The sequence below is a fragment of the Zalophus californianus genome, chromosome 1 (assembly GCF_009762305.2).
Source record: "Zalophus californianus isolate mZalCal1 chromosome 1, mZalCal1.pri.v2, whole genome shotgun sequence".
Taxonomy (NCBI): Eukaryota; Metazoa; Chordata; class Mammalia; order Carnivora; family Otariidae; genus Zalophus; species Zalophus californianus.
Genome location: NC_045595.1, coordinates 70,691,238 through 70,713,997, shown reverse-complemented (window position 1 = coordinate 70,713,997; position 22,760 = coordinate 70,691,238). Strand labels below are relative to the sequence as shown.

The 22,760-nt window shown below is 44.4% G+C and overlaps 1 protein-coding gene and 1 long non-coding RNA gene across 7 annotated transcripts in view; one reads left to right on the top strand and one right to left on the bottom strand.

Moving 5' to 3' along the window:
• Positions 1-18: 18 nt before the first annotated feature.
• LOC113916661 lies at positions 19-22,756 on the top strand. The gene is made up of 3 exons (XR_003517996.1): positions 19-141; positions 20,107-20,176; positions 21,502-22,756. It is a non-coding gene; the product is annotated as an uncharacterized LOC113916661 (long non-coding RNA).
• The window catches only part of NKTR (natural killer cell triggering receptor), a 53,696-nt gene continuing 35,901 nt past the window's right edge, over positions 4,966-22,760 (bottom strand). For 5 of the 6 annotated variants that reach the window (XM_027583359.2, XM_027583357.2, XM_027583360.2 and 2 more), the window contains 7 exons: positions 17,965-18,052; positions 17,365-17,510; positions 13,218-16,088; positions 10,507-10,602; positions 9,712-9,768; positions 9,088-9,192; positions 4,966-7,612 (listed from right to left, as the gene is read on the bottom strand). In XM_027583359.2, coding sequence (XP_027439160.1) covers positions 7,525-7,612; positions 9,088-9,192; positions 9,712-9,768; positions 10,507-10,602; positions 13,218-16,088; positions 17,365-17,510; positions 17,965-18,052 — 3,451 coding nt within the window. In that variant the 3' untranslated portion in view covers positions 4,966-7,524. The remainder of the gene's footprint in view (positions 7,613-9,087; positions 9,193-9,711; positions 9,769-10,506; positions 10,603-13,217; positions 16,089-17,364; positions 17,511-17,964; positions 18,053-22,760) is intronic. The other variant, XM_027583358.2, reaches the window with a different exon arrangement.

The window sequence follows — 22,760 nt, the reverse complement described above, 5'->3', positions numbered from 1 at the left end:
CGTGAAATCGGGAAGCTGGGCGAGCCCACTCCCCAACCAGCTGCAGAAAGCCTTCCACCCGCTCCCCTGAGAGACCGAACCCCCGGACCCTAGCCTCGCTCACCACCCCCACCCTCTGGCCTGGGCTGCTTTGACCTGAGGGTGAGTCTGGGATCTCTAGCTAGCCCGCCCCGCCCCGCCCTACCCCAGGACAGCCCAGGGCTCATTTTGCTCCGTGCTGGGTGACCCACACCTACCTGGTGGCCTCCTCTGGCTGCCCACGCCCGCCCTAGGGCAGGAGATACCAGAACCCAGACCACAGCTGCAGCGACCAGGCCTTTAAGGTGACCGGCCCAGGCCCCGGAACAGGCAAGATGAGAGGAGTCGGGGGGGCCAGAGGCCCGGGCCCCACCATGCCCCTCAGCCGGCTGACCGGACCACTGCTGAGTAGCCTCCCCGCTCAGCCTCTGCTGGGGAGAGGCCGCCCGGCCTGCGGAATGCTGCTCTGGCATGGGCACCTGTGGGGGCAGGGGGCTAGCTGGGCTGGCAGGAGGCTGCAAGGGTTGAGCGGGCAGCAGGGTGGAGAGGGGGCCTCTGTGGGCCTCTCATGTGGCCCATGTCAGCATTCCGATGCCCTCCTGCGCCCCCACCCCCACCCCAAGCTGGCCTCTGCCCCATCCTCGCTCCCTCTGATAGTGCCCTCATCCCCGGGGTACCCACACCTCTCCCCGCACGCGGGCCCTGTCCTTACACAGCAGCCCCCGCCCCTGGGTATGCCACCTTCCTCATGAGAGGGCAGGGGCTCTGGGGCCTGCTCAGAGTGACTTGGTTCTGGGTGCCAGGGGAGGAAATGGAACAGAGGTGAAGATCCCAGGCAGGCACCATCAGAAAGTCTGGTGGTCTGTCCTGTAAGATAGCGAGGGCCTCCCGACCCCCGGGGCCAGGGAGAAGACATCTCAGGGGCACAGATGGCGGTGACCAAAAGAGTGCCAAGACGAAGGGGAGGAATACGCAGAGCTAGATGGAGTGTGGGGAGAGCCCCTGGTGGATAAGGGCATGGGAGGAGAGTGGGGGCGCAGCCGGGGACATGCCCCCAGAGGTGGCCACTGCAGACATCCTGCCATCCGGCACCTCCGTGGCCATGGTGAGTGCACACAGACAGCCGGTGCGGCTCCTGGAGGCCTCAGGCTGAGGCCAGGCCAGAGTGGCCAGCATGCCTGACCAGCGGGTCACCTCAGTGCTGCTTTCTGCCTCGTCCTCCATTCCAGCCCACCTCATCTGACTCAGTGGATCCTTGCAGTGAGCTGGGAGGTGGCGAGGGAAGGATTGCGTACCATTAGTTGGACACAGTGAGGCCTGGAGAAGGACAAATCACGCAGCCAGTCACCAGTGTTGAGAGCTGGGGAAAGGAGAGGTTGGGAGAGGGTGCCCCCCCCCCCCCCCCCCCCCCCCCGCCGCGAGGGCTAGGAGGAGCCTGGCAGAGAGGACTGCACGGGACACTCCTGGGCCCACTTCCAGCCAAGGCTTGGCAAGGGGGTGTGGCCAGCATTAAGTAACCAAGGTAGGGCTACTGGCCTCCTTGGGATTGGCCTTGGCTGCAGCAGTCAAGCCAAGGAGGGGCTGGAGGTTGGAGTGAGAAGAGAGGGAATAGGGGTCTGTCTCCCTGAAGAGCACAGCTGTTCCCCCTCTTGCTTCTCTGGTCTCTAGCCCATCTATTAGGGGAGCCCGGGAACAGAGGCCGCTCTGGGAGAGGCTACTGGCACTTGGGGCACATCACACCAGGCAGGACGGGGCTGTTTGAAGAGCCCAGTATGGTGGGCTCAAAGCTCACAGCTGAGGCCTGAAAGTTGAGTTAACATTAACTAGAGCAGAGGGAGAAGAGGGGTACTCCAGGCAGAGAATGGCACCTGCAAGGGCCAGGAGAGTGGAGACAGGAGAGCATCTGCAGGGAACTAGAGGTGATTCGATGTGGTAGAGTCAAGGTTCTTGTCAGGTGGGAGTGAGGGGCTGGATAGGGATGGCAAAATTGCTCAAAATTGCTTGGCTTTGGAGAGGGCCCTGCCCTGGGAGCTTCACTTCAAGGTTGGTCAAGGCAGGCTTTCTGGAGGCGGTAGGGTAGGACTGGGTTATTAGGGCGTAGGATCCCAGGCCAGAATCCCAGGCCCCATGGGTAATCCAGGAGTTTGTGGAGACAGGTGCAGAGCTGGATGATCCTTCCGACAAGCTCAGCAAAGCCATGCCCCTACCTTGAGAGGCCAGCTCATAGGTATTCTCCCAACTTCCTGAAGCATCAGCCCCGTTTCTCTCCTGTGGCAAGGAGGAGAAACAGACCCAAGCCTTGCTAGGGCAGTTCCCAGGCTTGCTTGGGGACACCAGACTCTCCCCTACTGAGCCTGGAAAGAACAAACAGCCCAGGGGTGTGTGTGCGCGTGCGAGCCCGAGCATGAGTGCAGGCCTCAGTCTCCCTAGGCGGGCAGTACCAGAGAACGGGAGGGAACAACACAGCCTGAAGTCAGTGGGATGGTAGGGTTCAAGCTACCCGCTAGGGGCTGACCCAGGGCCCTGCAGGGTTGGGGAGCATAGAGCTCTGGGTGTGGAGTTGGGGGTGTTGCTCCTGTGTTCCGCCACCACCGAGCCCCACACTAATAGGCTACAGCTGCTGGGGGGCGGGGGCCTAATTCAAACCAGCAGGTTGCCCAGTTCCCTCCTGCTGTGTAAACGTCATGGCCTTGGCATTCGAGGCCTCACCAGAAGCTTCCAGGATCCTCTCCCACCCTTTTGGTTTGAGGGACCCTGGGCTTTTCATTTGTGTTTGAGCCTGGTCCTCCACATGAAACCTGTGGGCTCCTGCCCTCCTCCTGGAGGCAATCCCAGGGGCTAGCGTCCCTGGAGCTTTGATGTGTGCTTGGTTCTAAGCATTTAATTCTCACTACTTCTGAGAGGGAGGCCTTGGTATCCCAGATTTTCAGATGAGCTGAATTATAAAGGTCAAACAATTTATCTAGTTACCCAAACTAGGAACTGACAGAGTAGAACTTGAACCCAGGCAGTATGGCTCTGGCTCAAATCCCCTAAGGACTGTACCATAGAATAATTGCTCATAGAGGTCCTTAATTCAACATAAAATCAAATTAGGCCAGAGGCATTGAGCCTAGTGGGGTCCTTCTCAGCCTTTCTCTGGGAACCTGGCCTGCTGGTAGAGATGCTGGTTGCAGGAGGACCTGGGTAACCATGCCTCCGCCCCCCGTAGGCCCTCTGGGAGGCGAGCCTGGGAAGGGATGGGCACCACTGATTTCCATGTCCAGTTGCGCCAGGTGTTCACACCCTCTTTCAGGGTTTGTAAGCCAAGCAACGGGCAGTCCAAGTCCTCTTACTACACATGAGCAGTCAGAGGCTCAGGCTCAGGCGTCCAGGTGCAGAATGCAGGTGTCTCTGTTGCAGCCCCAGGTCACTCCTTTTTTACCAATTTTCTCAGGGCTCTAGGCCGGTTGAGACCAAACAGTCCTCAGGCTAGCCTGTGGAGCTGTGAATGGTGCACCCAGGGTCTCCCAAGAGGCAGAAGTACTTGGCCTCCAGCTTGGCACAGCCCCACCGTGGCCTGGTGATTCACAGGGAGGAGAGGGGAAAGGGGCAAGGCAGCACTGTCTCTACCCTCTACCGAAACCTTTAAGCGGATCATTAAAGCCTCCTGCCCCTTTGTGTCATGGCAGTGCGCTGCCCCTGCCTCGCACACACATCGGCCACTGCCTAGAGCTGCCCAGGGTCTGTCCCGAGACAAGCAGGTGCCCTGTTCTTCCAGGATACCCCACTCCTACCCCTGATCTCTCCGACGCCTGAGGCTGCCTGCCGCCTCTAGAGCATCCAAGGACTTCTTCCTGCCCAGCAGGATTCCTCTCAGCTTGCGTCCCAACTCATGCTATCACAAGTCCCTCCTAGGACTTCTTTCTAGAAACCAGCCCTCCAGTTCAGGCTCTTCCAGTGTGTGAAGCTTGGCTTCCAGGCCTCACCTGTCCAGCTAATTTGCCATCACTAGCATGGCAAGTTTCTCTCTACGCCAACTATAGCTTCCTCTCCCTTCCCAACAGTGATGCCAAGCCAGTGTTCATGGTCACTTGTGATAGGGGCATTTTTCTTGAATTCTCTTAGCTCTTATTTAATGCCCAGCTAATTCAGAACAGCGAAGACCAAAGTCCTTGACACATTTCCCTCCAGTACTGCCCAGTTGACCAAAGCGATCATTATCAGAATGTGAACGAAATGCTGGAGCTCACTAAAAAGGAACCTCACTCGGGGAGTTCCCTACAGCAAAAAGGCTGTAATTTTCTTTAAATTTTAGTGCATCTAGATCTGACTATTGTCAGGGATTCTGACTTGGGGGTCTACCGTTAACTCAATTCTGAAAACTGAATCTCTACAAGTCTGAGAGAGGTTATGTTGTATTCACGAAGAAAACACAAATTCCTCTGAGTTCTGAGGAGAACAAAGTTAATTGTACTTGCCCTGCAAATTCTCATGTGGACACTAAAAATATCACCAAGAACGTTCTCTCTAGGAGCAAGTGCTATGTGCCCAGTGAATGTCAGGGAGGGAAGTGTGGAGGCTGTCGGTGGTACAGCTGGTTAAGTGCGCCGTCCCTAGGCAGCAGCTCCCAGATGAGATGGGACCTACTCCTTCCTCAGCAAAGACATCTGTATGCAGGTCACCTCCGAAGAGTAACGACAAAGCCGGGAGGAAATCCGGAGTTTGCAGGGGAAGAGAGACCAAGCACCATCAGTGCTTCCCTGGGGAGGTGAACATATCGATCTCTGCCTGAGGTTCCCTCCAGCTCCACCTCATGCCCCACCACTAACATTCAGCGAAAGGATGAAAATGAGCTGCCGAGATGAAGTCTCTTTACTGGCTGGGTCAGCAAAGGGACGCAATGGTTCCTTTTTCCATTTCAGAAAGATCCAAAGTCTAGATGAGTAAAGACAGATGAAACAGGCACCGATTTAGACTAAGTATATATTTTAATTTCTACAAGGTCCCCCTTTCAAGTTTTAGGAACATTTAAATGAAGTGTATACAAATTAGACATTGCCAATATGTACAAAAGTATTTTCTACAGGTTTGAACAATACCATCTATATCATGTTTCATTTGCAGTAAACAAGATGTTACAAAAACAGTCCAATAATACATTTTCTATTAAGAAGCACAATACATAATTAAATTTTATTAAAAAATAACTTAAAATACAGAACAATCCCCTCTAGGCAGAAAAGCTATTTCTGTAGTTCATTCAGTAAACACAATTGAATGCTGCGGCTGAGGGCTGTTCTTTTCCATAGAGGAAACAATCGAGGCTTCCAGGGCCCACCTTTTTTGGGATGAAAACTCCCCCCCGCCAGCAGTGGGCAGTTATTGTGTGGAGTAGACAGGGTTCTAAAACGGCCTGCCCCACCCGCACCCCTCACTTTGTGCCCCAATCCAAGGAGTCTGCACCTATGAGAGCAGCCTCCAGGAGCTGAGGGAGAAGCCTCTGGCTGACAACCAGCAAGGAACCAAATGAACTTGGAAGTAGATTCTTCCCCAGAGCCTCCATAAAAGAATGCTGCCCTGCTGACCCTTGATTTCAGCTTTGTTGAGACCCTGAGCAGAGAATCCAGCCATACTGTGCCAGACTCACAAGCTACAGAACTGTGAGCTAAGAAATGGGTGTTGTTTTAAGCTGCTAAGTGTGGGGTAATTTGTTACATAGCAGTAGAAAACGAATACATTGTCCAAGGGTAACTTTTCTTAACCTAATTAGATTTGGCAGTTTCTGTTTGAGTTCTGAATGTAGGTTTTTTTTCACGGAGTGTTACAGGCAACTTTTGAAAACCCTTCATATGAATCATGCATTGTTCTGTATTCACTAGGAAGTACATCTGTTTGACTTGGGTCCTGTTTTCCTAATGTACTCTCGTCTGTCAACCTGGCAAATAGCTGACCATTTAACCCTGTTTATGAACCTTTTATGGGTGATGGTTTTAATATATCCAAGGTCACCCCTCCGCCCATCAAGGGTTGTCAGATCCCTCCAACTGAGGGCTCTTTCCCACTTCCCAAGTACCCCAAGCAAGGCCTGGGTAGGGTGGAGCAGAGTTCCACATCAAACATCCAATATGAATTTCTTCTGCACAACTGGCTTAAACTGGCACTAAGGTGATTAAGTACACTTGGGGGAATAACTCAAAGATTAAAAAAACCCCAAAACCAAAAAACACCAGTTTTTACAGGTCAAACCATTTTTGGAGGAACCACCTGAAACTGAAAACGTGTCATCTGTGCAGTCCTGTACACCCCTCTTCCCCTGGACTTATCATGTCGTGCAAGCTTCACGGAGTCAGAGTGGATCACAGCGGAAAGAAGACAAACGTGCTGGTGCTTAGAACAGCTCAGCCGCTATTGTGGTAGAGCTCCCTTACCCGAAAGACTTGAAAGCCCTCCAAAATGTCTCCGGGATGTGGCAGTGAGGTCTGGCGGTACCCTGAATTCTACTTTTCAATCCGCTCTCTCAGAGGCATGAGTGCCAGTTATGTGCAGCAACCCCGAGGGGCCACAGGACCCTCTGTGCCAATCCTGCCTGCTCCAGGGGAGGCCCCAAGCCACACCTGAGCTTGAGAGAAACCCTCCAGATACTTAAAGTGAATATAGCCCAGAAGGAACCATGCCTGGTGCCAGCGAATTAAAAAAAAAAAAAAAAATCACTTCTCTCTCTCCTATGAGATTCTAATGTAAAGTATACTTGAAGAGGCACCAAAAGGTACCGAGCACCCAAACATGAACCGGAACAGAATTGTTTTTTACAATCTAAACTTCTGATAGTATTTATTAAAAAGCACAAAAAACATTAGGGCCTTAGAGACAGTGCAGGTATTTATAGTTAAGGCTGATTTATTCTTCCTAACCTCACCCGCCAGCCTGGAGTAATACAGACCGTGGGCTGTATGATGACCACTTTCCTGACCCTCTGAGACCACCAAGAAGGAAGGAATGAGTTAAGAACTCCAGAGCCACTGCCTTAAGACTCCTGGCTACCATCGGTATCGATTCTGGGTGGTTTGTTTCTAAGAGCACATATGCATAAGACGGTGTAATTGGTATATAAATATTTGGCCACCTTTAACAGTTCTTCACAGTTCTAGGCTTGGCAGCATATATGCTAAAACCTGAAAAACGGGCAAAAAGAATCTGTATTCTGAGGAATACATGAGATGGAAAGAAATAATCTGTCTAAAATAATATTGCAAATTATACTTAAATTTCATGATTTCTTGATTCAAGAAAATGAAATTCATTCCCAAAGTTGGCTACTGTAAAATGTGGCATAAAAATATTTTTAGGAGACATATCTGTATTTTAAATTCTGTGCACATGTAAATGGGCAATAACAATTAAGTGCCTATTTTCGAAACTTATTTCTAACATTGAAATAGAACAGACTGCCATTAAGTTTCTTAAACTTTTAAGTTACCAGATATTTACAAATAAGATATAATTTGTATCAAAAAGGGGACATTTTCAACTATATGTGCTGCTTTCACTGGGGCTCCGGTGATGAGAGTAACTTCGGTCACTTTCACTGTCAGAGCCATAGGATCTACAACTCCTGTGTAACAAAAGAAACATACAGACACCTTTTAACTTCAACCCTCTCAATTCCTCTTGAAGCTTCTTTTTTGATACGAGTGGCTTGAAAGCAATACTGATGTGGCATACCACACTGGGTGGATGAGTGGGGTCCTGAGGGTGGCAACAGTGTAGACTTTTCAAAGATGTTTTAAATGACACACAGCAGTAATATCAAGATTAAGATAAAGAAACATCGCATCTTGGGATATTACTTGAAATCCACTCATGCAAATGAGCAGAATAATTTTCCATGTTACCCAAAATGAACGTCAATATTTAATTAGACTGAGGAAGCAAGCGATAAAAAAAGGTACATGAAGAGTTTCATTAAAAATATGGAAACCAAAATGGGGACCCCGTGAGGGATGAAGTGAGGAGGACACGGACGGGACCACTGGGGCACTGCGTCAAGAGGCCCTGGCAATGGTCACCAGCTATTTTGAAAAATATTCAGGGAGCCAGTCCCTTTGCTAGATGCTAGGGACATACACGGTAGACCAAGTATAGCTTCCTGGGGCTCAAGGACCACACAGAATAGTGGACAAGGCAAACAGGGCACACTGTGGGGAGGCGGGGGTGGTGTAACTCAGGGTTATCAGTCAGCACGGCCCCCTGGGGCAGTGGGTTGCAGCTGAGAGCTATAGGGTAGGTAGGTGGGAACTGGCCATCTCCAGGCAGAAGGACGGGGTCTAGCACACTAAAGGAGGGAAGACAGAAAAGCCCCAGCTGAAGCTGGCAGGCGGAAAGGCCTTCCATGGGATGCTGAAGAGGCTGGACCTGCCCCTCTGGGCAGTAGGGAGCCCTTCAAGAGTTTCAAACAAGGGAAGTGTCTAGATCACACTGATATTAGACAAGGATCACTGACTGTAGCTGCAATGGATGGGGGAGGGTAAGACCAAAAGCGACCAGGAAAGGGACATTACAGAAAGTCACCATTAAGACTTTGGCAGTACCAGCCCAAATAGGTTATATAAAATGTAACATCTATAAATATCTGTAATGCATAAAAATATATTTTTACTAAAATTGATGATATAAACCTCAACCCTGCTGTTGAAGCAAAGGATGACATTTTAGTATACTTTTGTTTTTTAATTTAAAAAACTAATAAATTGGTTTTGCTATTTTTAGCAAGTAGCCCTATTTAAAGGAGTGGGACATGGTCTGGGTGGCCTTCTCTCTTTACTCCTTCCAAAGAAACTGTTTGTCCAAGAGTATGTAAATATTACAGAATCCATTTTAGATTCAAACATTAACAATAACCAACAGACCTGACCCAACAACCCTTAATACAAAAGCCACCTTTAGTAGATGCCTGTGGGTTGCTGAAACTCAACAGGAAGAAATATTTCTGACCTCGAAAGATTACGCTTTCTCTTCTACGAGCCGTCTGTCACCTCCCACACCAAGTGCCCACAGTACCTTGCAGTGACCTGAAGGAGGGAGACCCACCTGGATCGCCTGCTGTACCTTCTGCCTCGGCGGTAACTGTCACTCCTCTGGCTTCTGCTGCGACTCCGACTCCTGCTGTAGTAGCTGTCGTAAGTGCAGGACCTGCTTCAACGGCAACCACACACACTTAATTCCCCCACTCCAAGACTCACAGGCTTCTGTTTCTTCTTACGATCTCTTCAGTGTTCTCTGAGGACATGGGCACTCTATGACTGTGTGAGGACACATTTGCACAGCAAGTACTGGAGACATTTAACAAGTGCCCCAGTGAGACTTACCGCATGAAACAGAAAAATGTTCATTTCTTTTCTGCATTGAAAAATATCACAAAGTTAACACTGACTTAGTCTGACTGAATCTGGTGGATCTTCGGCAATTATATTCAATAAATACCTGCCATTACAACTGGACATCAATTGTTACTCTGACACCAGAGTACAATGGGCCAACAGATAAAAGCTGTCAAAAAAAACCTCATGTCGTTAGGAGATGATTTCATGAGACAAATACATGTGTTTAAATTTTTCAACAGACTATAACACTTTTTAAAAGGGAATGAAGGGTTTTATTAAACAAGGCCTTTCAATTCTGCCCCCACAGGTGGTTCCCACCCCCTGTCCGTACCTGGACCGACTATGGGGGTCGTACGAGCTGCTCCTGGATCTGCTCCTGCTGGATGTCCTAATAGGAATCACATGAGGGACCATCATTTTGTGGCTCAGGACAGGTTATATCAAAAATCTAGACTTTTATTTGCCCATCAAGAAAAAAACACAATGAAATCCAGTAGGTGTATTTATTTCATTTATCAAAAGTATGTTGGACTTTTTCAAAAGCATGTTGGATTTCGTTCTGATTAACTTTTGTTCTTCTATGAGGTGCACACAGCAAAGTCACTGGGGAGGTTCTAACTGGGTGGGGAGGGGAAGTCTGCACAGGTAAGACACCTGTAGGTAAAATGAAGCTGCAGCAGTGGAAAATACCTCAGAGGCAAAAGAGCGTTTGATGAAGCTGGGAGAAATACAAACCTGGGGTCACCCCCCCCCACATGCTCCATCCTGTGGCCCCCTACTAACAAATCAGTCCTCCCATCCCAATCCCTTACCCAAGCCAAGAGGTGACTGCAGATGTGAACTGAGGTCAAGGAAGATATACTGGAGGTGGGGGGGTGGGGAGATAGTGGGCAGGGCCTTTTTAAAAGATTTCTACTGCTTCTCTTTCCTCACTCTGATAAGATCACATCTTGAGGATAGCCAGTGAGAATATGACAGTTCCTAGAAAGAAACAACTAGATGATAGGCCTGTCCAGTATTCAGCAATGACAGGATTCTTCTCAAAAGCTCCCCCACTCTACCTGTGCAGGCCTTGAAAAGCAGACAGGATGAAGACCACATGGCAGGGTGGGGTTCCCACACTCACCTATGACTTTTGTAACTGCGGTAGGAGCTGCTCCGGCTTCTTGTGTGGCCTCTGCTGTACCATCCTCTGCTCCGACTTCTAGAATAGCTTCTTGATCTACAATTGAGAGTGAAAAAATAGAATTATGTTAACTCACCATGCTGTTCAAATGATTACTAGTAGGATAGGAAGGGGAGAACACAGCAAGGAAATGTCGTTCACAAACTCTTCATAGCGGGTTTGACAGTGACGGCTAATGAGGGTTTAAATTGAACAGAATGAAATAAACCAGAAAAGGCTGGTAAAGGTGTCTTCACTGGAGTCCTACTTGTAAGACCAGAAGAAGAAATAATCCAAAGCTCCACTAATGACAGAATGGGGGTGGGGGGGGGCGCAGAGAAATTCAGTAACATTCTCCAGTAGGAAAATGGAGTACAGCTACTTACATCAACAGAGACACCTCCCGGAACATAGTGTTGAGTGAAAAATGCAGATAGAACAGGTGTGCAGGTGTGCACATGTGCAAAGATTTTGTCCAAAGACATGTAAAAACACTGTATACAAATAAAACTATCTGTGGCAAAACTAAAGAACAACAACAAAGGCCCGCCTGGGTGGCTCAGCTGGTTAAGTGTCTGCCTTCGGCTCAGGTCATGGACCCAGGGTCCTGGGATCGAGCCCCGCATTGGGCTCCCTGCTCTGCGGGAACCCTGCTTCTCCCTCTCCCACTGCCCCTGCTTGTATTCCCTCTCTCCCTGTGTCTCTCTTTTTCTGTCAAATAAATAAATAAATAAAATCTTTAAAAAAAAGAAAAAGAAAAACCAAAACTACAAAAAAAGTTTATAATAATGTTTAATTCTAGAAGAGAAGAGAGAAAGTAGGGTGGCACTGAGTAGTAGGGATATATCAGGTATGTCAAAGCTCTATTTTTTTAAATCTAAATGACATTTTAAATTATTTATTTATATCTAATCATTTAATTCTTTTAAATCTACTTAGTATTTAATAAAACAAGGAATTTAAGTAGTACAATTCTGCCCCTCTGCATTCACTTGGCTCCCCACTCTTCTCCCCCAACTTTCTACCTGTCATTTAGGACAGAAGGATATCCCTATGTCTAGGCTACTTATGTAACATCTTCAAAGGTTTTATTTTATTTACTATGTACTTATGTTTTAGAAGACATGATCTGCTTCCAGTATATCTACAAGAGAATGAACACATTATGTTCTAGTAAGATTCTAGTCATTTACTCGACAAACAATTGTAGAGCAGATTCTGTGAGGTAACAGAAAGATGAGTAGAAAATAGTCCCAGACTTCAGTGAGTTCACAGCCTAGTAGGGGAGTCACGGCAGGTGAGTAACCAAAACCGGGAGGCAAGGTTAGCTGTCTGGTCTACTACCCATTAGCTACATAACTTGAAGCAAATTCCTCAGGCTTTCTAACCCTATCTTCATTTATCACATGAAATGCCACCCACCCCAATGGCAGCGGTAGGAAGCTAAATGAGAGTGGCCGGCATCACCAGCAGCTCAGAACTGTCAGAGCACGAATGGAAGGCAGACGTTAAGCAGAGAGGGGGGCTGAACTAGCTCAATTGTGCTGCATCTAGGAATATGAACCTAGAGAGAAAAGGCCAGGATTCACCAGCTCTCTGGGCCTGCTGGGATTCAGGGCAGGAGGAGGAAAAAGAGCATGCAACACAAACATGGAATGGTCTGAGAAGGACGAAGAGAGCTAGCAGCAGGTTCCAGGAGGGCCAAAAGGACTGAAAACATGCCCTGGCGCTCCTGCGAAGTACCTGAAAATAGCCCTTTTAGGAAAATGGGGAGGGAAGGTGCAGAAGACAGACTGCAAGCAACTAAAGAGTAAATGGGAAACAGTTATTACAGATGGCAAATGCTGTTTCCTATTTTTAAAGAAATCTGGGTGAGAAAGGGAAGATAAATAGCTAGAAAAGGGGGGAAAAAATCCCAAAGATTTTTACTATATTTTAGGCTCAAGTGATGAAAAGCAAGCACAATATACTAAGGGATATGAGCAAGTAAGAGATAGTGAGGTAAAACCATGAAATATTTACAAGGAAAAAAAAGGAATACAAATTACTTATTAACTTCGTATCACCATCACTGATTTTGTAAAAATTCTCATTCTCTGCACAATCCAGTCTATGCTGATGACAAAACTTAGATGCAACCTGAACCAAAATAAATAAATTTTTACCATGCCCCTCCCCGCTAACCCCTGAATAAAGATCAACTCGATGCAGGTCTTGGGAAGGTTAACTTGGCCTCTCTGGCCCCCACCTTCCACTTGCGTAAAACGGAGGGTTAGAGATTAATGATCTCTAAATCCTACATAATTTTGTAAATTCAGGATTTCCTTCTAAGGCATCACTGAGAGGTGGGAGAGCAGCGTCACACCGTTAAAGAGAGAGACTTGCCACCTATCATGGCAACTCATGTCTACCGCCAGAGAGCTTTAACCGACAAGTAATAGTTTTTGACATTGAGCCCACATTTCTTCGCCTAAAATCCCCACTTCCTATGTCCTCACAATTGGCTCTCTTAGTCACACAGCATGAGACTTCCCCTTATTCCCTTCCAGATATTTGGAAATAGTGATCTTGTCTCTAATTCTGGTGTTCTTCCAAGATAAACACTAAAAGACTCTCCTTTGGGCCGGGGCGGGGGGGGGGGGGGGGGGAAGGAAAGAGACTACATTGCTCACCGGTAAGATGATGTGGAACTTCGCGATCGACTTCTTGAGTGACTGTAGGAGACAGACCGTGTTCTGTGTCTAGATTTGGTTTCAGATTTACTTCGAGATCTGCTTGGACTCCGGGACTGGCTATCTCCATCCCGACTAGGTGTCTGCTCATCACTTGAACTCTCCTGATTCCTTGGCCTCCGGTTTAAGCGTGCCGTCTTTCTTACTTCATCAAAGAGAGACCCAGGCCGAACTTTATTTTTGCTTTTAATTTCTATCCTCAAGCCTTGTGGCTTCACCTCAGGAGCAGCAGTCAACGCCTTCACCTCTGCAGCGCTGGCCGCAGGGGCCGTCGGTGCTGCCAGGTTCCCCACCCCTTGCAGAGGCTTCCATTTGTTATCCAGGAGGCCCATCTGGCTCTTCTCAGCCGCCTCTCTCTTCACGGCGCTTTCTACGGTGCTCGCCAGGCTAGCAGGGCTGCTGTCCTGCTTCCCCACATCCCCCATCGTTTTGCTTTCCTGTTTTCCCTCCTCTGTCTCAGGATGCTCTGGGTGCATATCCTGTTGTAGAACAACGTTTACGTCTGGGGTGGCAAGACTTGAATTTCCTACAGGGGATGCCTCCTTGGCTGGGGAACTCCTATCAGGAGTGCAAATCTCCATGTTGTCATCTGTCTGCAGCACATCCTCCACTACGCTTGGGGCCCTTTCTGCAATATGCTGAATGCTGGAGGGAGAAGCGGCTCCCCGTTCGTCAGGACTGAAAGCTGTGGGAGAAGCACCCTGTTTACTATCCTCTTTAGTAGGCTGCCCAGTATCTGATGAAGTCATGATGGGATTACATTTACCTGAAAGGCCGCCCTCTTCGCAGGACTTCTCAGTATGCGAAATGTTTTCTTTCATGGTTTCACTATTTTCAGAAACTTGTTTTTTCTCTTTTGCCTCTTGAGTAACTTGTTTCTCACTAGTCTCCTCCTCCTCCTCCTCACCAAATTCCAGTGGAGGCTGCCAGTGAAATGCCTGTTTTCGTTTTGGAGCCTTGTGCTTTTTGTCTTTTTTCCCTTTCAGTTTCTCCTTTGCTTTTTTGGTCTGTTCCCGTCTAAGATTTTCCTTTGACCCGTGTTTGCGCTTCCGTGCCTTTCTTCTAGTGTTTTCTGAATTGGAATAGGACCCCTCGGAATCAGAGGTTGAAGACCGCTGCTTACTTGATTTCCAAGCACCATTACCATCAGGCAACGAAGTACCTGCCGAAGACTTTGTTGGGGGTTTGGCTTTGCTGTGAATTTCACCAAATTCTGACTCAGAATCTGACGTAGCTTCACCTTCCTCCTTATCAGAAGATGGCCGGGAAATATTTTTACTGTTTTTAGTTACATCTCGTTCAGAGTTTGACTCAGAGTCCCATTTACTCCCAGCATAATTCTTCCTTTTGGGCTTACTGCCATTTCTAAGGTGATCAGAAAGATTCTCTTTCAAGGCCCTTTTCTTTGAACGAGGGCATTCCTGTTCAGGCTTGGATTTCTCTTCATCTCTGTTTTTCTCTTGCTTATTGTTCATTTCCATTTGGACTTGCCTCTCTTTTTCCTGGGCTGACTGTGTAACCTGAATACTTGACTGTTCACTGTCCGAAGAATAATCTAAAGATGACCTGCTTTCGCTGTACTTCCTCTGACTCGAAGACTTGTCTCTGCTTTTCACATATTTATTGCGAAGTCTCTTCTCAGAGCTGCTGCTGTGCCTCTTATTTGAAGTGTTACTCTTTTTCCCATTGGATCTAAATTTTCTCTTGGCACGTCTTCCATCATCACTGCTAACAGAAGAGTATGACGATGATCTACTACATTGTGAACGATCACTGTATTTATTTCGTGAATGAGATCTAGATGAGGCAGACCTCGATCTTGAATGTGAACTGGCTAGACTTCGTGACCTTGTGTATGATCTGGAATAAGATCTACTCCTAGAAGATCTGCTCCTTGACCTTGGTGAACTTTCTGAGCTTCTATCACTGTATTTTGAATAAGCACTCCGATCACTTTCTGAATTTTTTTCTCTTTTATGGTAGGATGATGAACTTCCAGTGTCTTTGATATTTGCTAAACTGTAAGTGCTTTGGAGGGGCAGCAAATGGGTTGTTTTAGCTTTCATTTCCTGAATTCGCTCATAAGAGGGCTTCCAGGGCTTCTGTCCCGGCTTCCACCTTGAAGGAGGGGGACTGTCACTCAATGGTATTACAGGAATATTTTCCGCTACCACTGGTTGTACTACGACGTTTTCATTTTGTGGCACTGTTGCTCTCAAAGGTTCCGTTTTAACTGGTTTATTTTCACTTAACTGAGAGGTTGTTCGTCTTGGTGATTTTGATGCTGTCCTTTGGTGCCCTGACTTGGAAGTAGACCTGGATTTTGATCTACTTCGAGAATGTGATGAGGATTTTGATGGAGTCCTTGATCTTGAGCTTCCTCTAGAATAAGACTGCGAGTGAGATTTAGATCTGTAGGAGTCTCTGCTTGAATGGGTTGAAGAGCTCTGGTCACCCTTATCAGATTTAGACCAGTCCCTCTTTGATGAGTGATGAGATGATAATGAGGAAGAACGAGATCGCCTTTCTCTGTCACAAGAGGATTTCATTCGTCGGGTGGAAGATTTTGAGGATTCTATGTCTGATGGTACAATAATCCTTCTCTTCTTGGTCTGCTTGTGTCTTCTGCAACGTTTCTGCTTTTTAGCTTTCTTTTTATGTTTAACCTTTTTCTCTTTCCTGCGTTTTTTATGGTGACCGTCAGAGTGTCTTGCTGTACTAAGGTCTGAATAATATCCATTATAGGACCACGATCTGGATCTCTGGGACAAGCTTCTCTCATCCCATCGGCTTGAACAGGGGTCACTTAATCTATTGAAAAGGATACAGTATGCATGCAGTTATTTACAAGCATGTTTTCTAGGCTTTAAGTTTAAAACACATTTGTTGTCAATACAAAAGCATTGACAAAAGCCTAGTTAAGAACAAAGTACTGACTCCATCAACTCTTTAAGCACAAGTAGAAAGGATACATCAAGGGGTGACAGGCCTCATCTTGACCTCATAATTTCAGAGCTACACACTAACTAGTCTACTAACAGATTCACTAAAAAAGGATTTTTTAACTAAGCAAAATATTTCAAATTTGACAGAAAAACAGTTCTGAATCAAACCAAACCAAGAGCACTGCTGATATACTGAGTTCCTTGGCTAGGATGTTCATGACCCTCTGCCTCCGGGAACAATTTTTGAGGGAGAGTCAAATCAAGTTCCCAAACAATTCTGTTGATTCCCTGCAGATACAGGACAGCTGCCTGAACTTTAAAGAAGAAGTCTCTTAAGAAGCTAGCATGACTATTATTTTATTTCAGCTTCACCGAGATAATTAAGACTTTCTCTTAAGGTTTTAGTTAAAATTACTTCCTACAGAAATTGAGGAAAAAGCACATGAAAATAGATGCAGGCTTTACAATCTTAGTGGTAATGGGTAATGTCAGGGCTCAAAATCGAGAGTTTTCTATACCACTGTGTCTAAATCACTCTCACATAGCAGACACGTTCCCTCTTCCGACTTCTAACCATTCTACTGGACGTCCACAGAGAAGAGACTACTACCATGAACAATTATAGAGGGGGCCCACTGGTGTACTTTTCACTAGCTATTCTGAAGCCAGCCCCATTTCTGCAAGAGATATTCTGCTGTGGGGTGTTACTGAGGGTAAGAGAAGGGTACACTTCTGAAGAAGCAACAGTCCGTGGGGTCAGAAGTTAATCCACATGCCAGGTACAGATTTTCCTACCTACCAATTCATTCATCAGTGACTAAGAGACCTGGCTAGGAAAGAATCTGCTATATAATTTTTAGGTCCTGATTATTTCTAAAATTGTACAAGATATCTTTGAGAGATTCAGTAGCTTTATAGTTTTGTGAGGGAAGACAGAATTCTGATTTAAAAGCACCCTGACGCCAACCAGCCTTCCTACTTAATAGCTCTCTTTTTGCCAAGTATTCCCAAATGCATTCTCTTTGGTCACGGTCGAACTTTAAATGTTAAGTCTTTGATGAAAAGTCCAGAAGTAAGTCTCTAGCCTCTTAACACTCAAAATATAGTAGACACAGGATTGTGCTTATACTCAAAGCTCTTACTTATCTCCTTTACTCCATTTTTCTCCACTAGGTGGTCTGTATGCTCTTAATCTCTGCATTTCTTCTTTCCAATGAGGAGGAGTTTCACTGCTATCATCATCGTCTGATTCAGAACATGATCTTGATCTTGGAGGAGTGTGATAGCGCTTCAAAAACAAAGACAGGAATAACTGTTTTTAAAATACTGCTCAATTACAGTCTGCTATAGGGCAGAGTTAGGTATAAAATCCAATCTCAGATGCCATTCAAAAGCAATAATGATTAAAGTACAAAAGGATGATATGAAGTTATGTCATGACAATATAAGACAACAAAAGAAATGGGATTTTTTCTTAAAGTCCTAATGATTAATTCATTAGCCTAGATTATTCAACATACTAAGATTTCTCAACATATTCACTCACTGTTTCACATGTCATTTGATACTTAAAATGCAGCAATAAATTTTGATCTAATAGCAGTATCTTCATATACCTATGGAGAATACAACTAGCTCCTTGAACAGATCTTGGATTGTACCTAAAATTAAAGCTAGGATTTTGCCTATACTGCTTACTTAGATAAGTAATTTCAAAAAAAGAAAAGTCTTAACACACATACAATTGTGCCCCTTCCTTTAATCTTCCGTCCAGATTTTGATACAGATGGTTTTTGATCACTTACAACAGGTGTAACATCAGGAATCTTCCTGGAAAAGAAGACTGAAAATTAAAAATAAGCAAATGCTGGGCACTTTTCTCAATATTTAAATGCAGAATTTATGCTCTTATAATACAAAGTCATTTCATTTAGATCCAACACTTTTGTAGAATGAGGCACTCCACGTAACCTGATTTTCTAGGCAAACTCTTTAAATGCCAAACCTTAAAAAAAAAAAAAAAAGGGTAACTCAATTGGGTAGAAATGTACGTATGATACTATGCATCTTTTTAAGCATAGTACTACTTTTAAACAAAATCCCTTTTTACCTGTCTCTTGTCAAAACAGTGATGTTCTAAAGGGAATCCTAAGGTATTTCTGACTGATGCTTAAATTGTTTTTAAAACTATATTTTGTTATTTTATTTTAAATTTTTAATAACTCATGTGTCTCCCCCACTCTACAATAAGCTGCCCCTCCTTCAATGCTCTGAATCTGCTGCCTTACGGTAATTCTAAGAGTGCAGAGTTTGTGGCAGCTAGTCCTCCATGCGTGAGAAGGCTTCATACCTCAAGTTTTTTACACGTTACTAACATGATGGCTAGTTCTTACTGAGTACTTACTACGTGTCAGACATTATGTTAATGAGCATTTTTAACATAACTGAGTCAAATGTATGTAATGTAAAATCGGCCATTTTAGCCAATTTTAAGTGTACAGGTCAGTGTATTAATTATACTGATGTTGTGCAACCATCACTACTATCTTTCTAAAACTTTTTCATTACCCCAAACCCAAACGCCACCCATTAAGGAATACCTCCCCATCCCCCCAAATTCCCTCAGCCTCTGGTAAACTCTAATTTATGGCCAAATAACATTCCATTGTATGTACACATCACCTTTTGTTTATCCAACCATGTGTTGGTAACTTGGATCTGTCTCTTCCTTTTTGCTACTGTGAATATGTTGCAATGAGCACTGACATACAAGGATTGTTTCATTTTCTATTTTCAATTCTTTTGAATATATACCTACCCATGGAATTGCCTGGTTACATGGTAAATCTATGCTTAACTTTTTGAGGAACAACCAAACTATTTTCCACAATGTCTGAATCATTTTAGACTCCTGCCACCAATGTATAAGGATTCCAATTTCTCCATATCCTTGCTGACACTAGTTTTTTGGGGTTTTGTTTTAAATTATAGCCACCCTCGTAGGTGACTATTATCTCACTGTGGGTTTGATTTGTATTTCCCTAATGACTAATAATGTTAAGCTTCTTTTCATGTGCTTGCTGGCCATTTGTATGAAACGTCTATTCAAATGCTGTGTCTATTTTTAAATTGAGTTTTTTTTTGTTATTGTTGTCCAGGCTTTTGGTGTCAAATATAAGAATTCATTGCCAAACCCAAGGTCATAAAAATTTCCTCCTATGTTTTCTAAGAATTTTATAGTTTTAGTTCTTATATTTAGGTCATGGACCCATTTTCATTTTTGTATATGATGTGAGGTAGGGGATCCAACGTTACTCTGTTGCATGTGGAAATCCAGTTGTCCCAGCACCATTTATTGAAGAGACAGACTTCTTTCTCCACTGAATGGATTTTGCATCCTTTTCTAAAATCAACTCGCCATACATACTGCTACAGGTTTATTTCTGGACTCTCAATTCTATCCCATTGGTCTATATATCTTTATGCCAGTACCACACTATTTTGATGACTGTAGCTATGTGTTAAGTTTTGAAATCAGAAGGTGTCAGTGCTCCAACTTTGTTCTTCTTTTTCAAGACTGTTTTGGCTATTAGGGGCCCCCTACATTTCCATATGATTTGATACTGACTTTTCCATTTCTGCAAAAAGGCTGTTGAAATTTGATAGGGATTGCATTGAATCCAAAGCTTGCTTTGAAGAGTACTGACATCTTATCAATATTAAGTCTTCCAACCCATGAACATGCAGGTCTTTCCATTTATTTAGGTGTAAATATTTTGTAATTTTCATTATACAAGGCTTTTACCTCTTTAAATTTATCCCTAAGTATTTTATTCTTTTAGATGTTGTTTTAAATAGAATTGCTTTCTTAATTTCCTTTTCAGATTGCTCATTGCTGGTTGTTAACAAGCACTTTAAAGGCATTAGCTCATTGAATTCTCATAACACTATGAGGTAGGTACTATTAGCATCTTCATTTTAAAGATAGAGAATTTTAAGATTAAGAGGTTACAAATCTTGTCCTAAGTCACAGGAAGAAATGCAACTTGACTCTTAAAGCCAATAGACAGGGTTTTCTAAGGCTCCAGGAAATCGGGGTCCAGGTAAACATACAAAAAAAAAAAAAAATACAATTCTTCTATAGAAAAATCTTAACTACAAAGTATACATATAGTTTTTTCAGTAATTTCATGACATTACTTAATTCTCACAGTGAGATAAGTAGCTACTCTTGGTAGGCATCTGTTAACCCCATTTTCCTCATGAAGAAAAAGGACTGAACTTGCCTACACGTGTTCACCAAAAATTAATGTTTACCTGGGAACCTTTTAGGTACTGGTCCAATGCTACCATCCTCCACCTTCTCCCCAGAACATTCTGATTTGAATTGCTGTATGGCCCAGAAGCCGGTATTTTCAAAAGCCTGCAAATTATTCTAAAGTACCACTAAGGTCGAGAACAAATAAACTAGAGCCAAGTGTGGTACCCAGATTCCACTAAGCAAATTACTAATGATAGGAGTTTAACTGCTGATAAATCAGTAAGGTGGCAGGTTCACTATGGCTGACAGCCCCTGCTTCTTATCCTTGCATATGTTGAGTTCCTGAAGCACAATTATAGCTCCCAAACAACTGATCAAAATCTCAAAGATCCTGATAAAATAGATCAATTGTGCTATCTTTGTATGACACAACTACCAGCCAATTATAATTTAAAGTAATTCTGCAGAAAATAACTTCCAAAGATGTTATGTGACCAAAGAAGAGTGATGACCAAACAAAATTATCAGCACTTTTCAGTCACAAATGCAATCACTGCTTTAACAACACCAGATAACAGAGGTCAGCAAACTTTTTCTGAAAAGGATCGAAAGTAAGTATTTTAGGATTTGTAGGCCAAGAAGAAAATTAAGGCTATTACTCAGGTACTCAGATAACAAGAAAGAAAACAAATTTTCACTAATGTTTTATCAGTAAAATTTGAAACATGACAACTGAGTATCATTTCTTTGTAATAAAGATCTACTAACGAGAGGAACAGAGTTCTTTTGGAGGCGTGAATAAGCCTGCTTCTCCCTCTCCCACTCCCCCTGCTTGTGTTCCCTCTCTTGCTGTTGTCTCTCTCTGTCAAATAAAAAAATAAACAAAAAATAAAAACATTTCACTTAATTAGGATTCACAGTATTTCCCATCAAAATAGATAATGCTGTTCATCCGGCAATGCTGATCTGTAATGAGCTCGTAGATATTTTATCTTTAAAAATACCTTCTCGCATACAGGGGTGGTATGTGCAGTGCCTGCAATCCCGGAGAGCTGCAAGGGCATCGCTGCGATGCCGAGTGCACCAAGCAGCAGTGTGAAGCAACAGAGCACCCCATACAAACCGCCGCGACGACGCGAGTCGGCTGCTGTAGCACAGGACAGCCCTTCTGTATCTTCGTACAGTGAACGAGTGGATGCAGCTGGGTCCCAGTAAAACTTTACGCACACTGAAATTCGAGTTTCATTTAATTTCCACACGTCACAAAATACTACTCTCTTTTTATTTTTTCTACAAACATTTTATCATGCAAAAACCTTTTTTTAACCTCACAGGCTATACAGAAATAGGCACTAGACCAAATTTGGCCCATGGACAACACCTGTCATATGACAGAGAAACTGACCTTTCAAGTTTCCTGCCTTTTGAAAGCCAAACAGATTTGATCAATGAACTCGGTGTCTTATATTTTAAGAAAGAAGAGTCCCACTAAAATTTAACAAGCCAGATTTTGAAATGAAAACATCAACATGTTAAGCTTTTAATTCAAAGATACCTCCCATTTTATAACAGCTTTTTTAAAATGAGACAATATCAGGCTTTAAAAATGTTTAATGAACTAAATAAGGCCCACCTTATGTAGAAACCTGACTGTAAACAGGGCATGTGCATCATTTCTCAGCCTTCAACAGAACTCTTCGTAAGGAACTTATCAATGATTCGCCACATTATGGTATTTTTGTTCAAACAACATTTAATAGTTCTAAACTTGAGGTAACACAAAATATACTACATAGTATTTTTTGAGGCCAAATCTAAAGCCACACATTATCTTTCCCAATGCAGAGAAGTTATCACTGAGCAAGTTATTAGCAAGAGTCACATACTTATGATGCTAAATTGTACTCCAATCACCATGCAATTAATTTTACACTATTCAAATTGGAACACGTTTTTATCATTCAGTTGAATCCAAACAGTTCAACTGACCCTCTGTTGTGGCAACCAAATCTCACCTCTAATGAAAAGCCAAGAAAAAAAAAAAAATTAGTAATGAAATCTTTCCAGAGCTCCAGTAAGAACTTCTCCCCTGGCCTATGTGCCCAACCCCCTTTCCTACTAGTAGAATGTGAATTCCGAAAGGTAGGGTACGTGTCATTCATTAACCTGGCATCTCACACAGTATCGTTCAAAGCGCTCTGACTACAGTTCATGCTCAATAAATGAGTGTGGAACCGCAAAGAGCTGATGGAATTATCATTCACAGAAATGAAAACA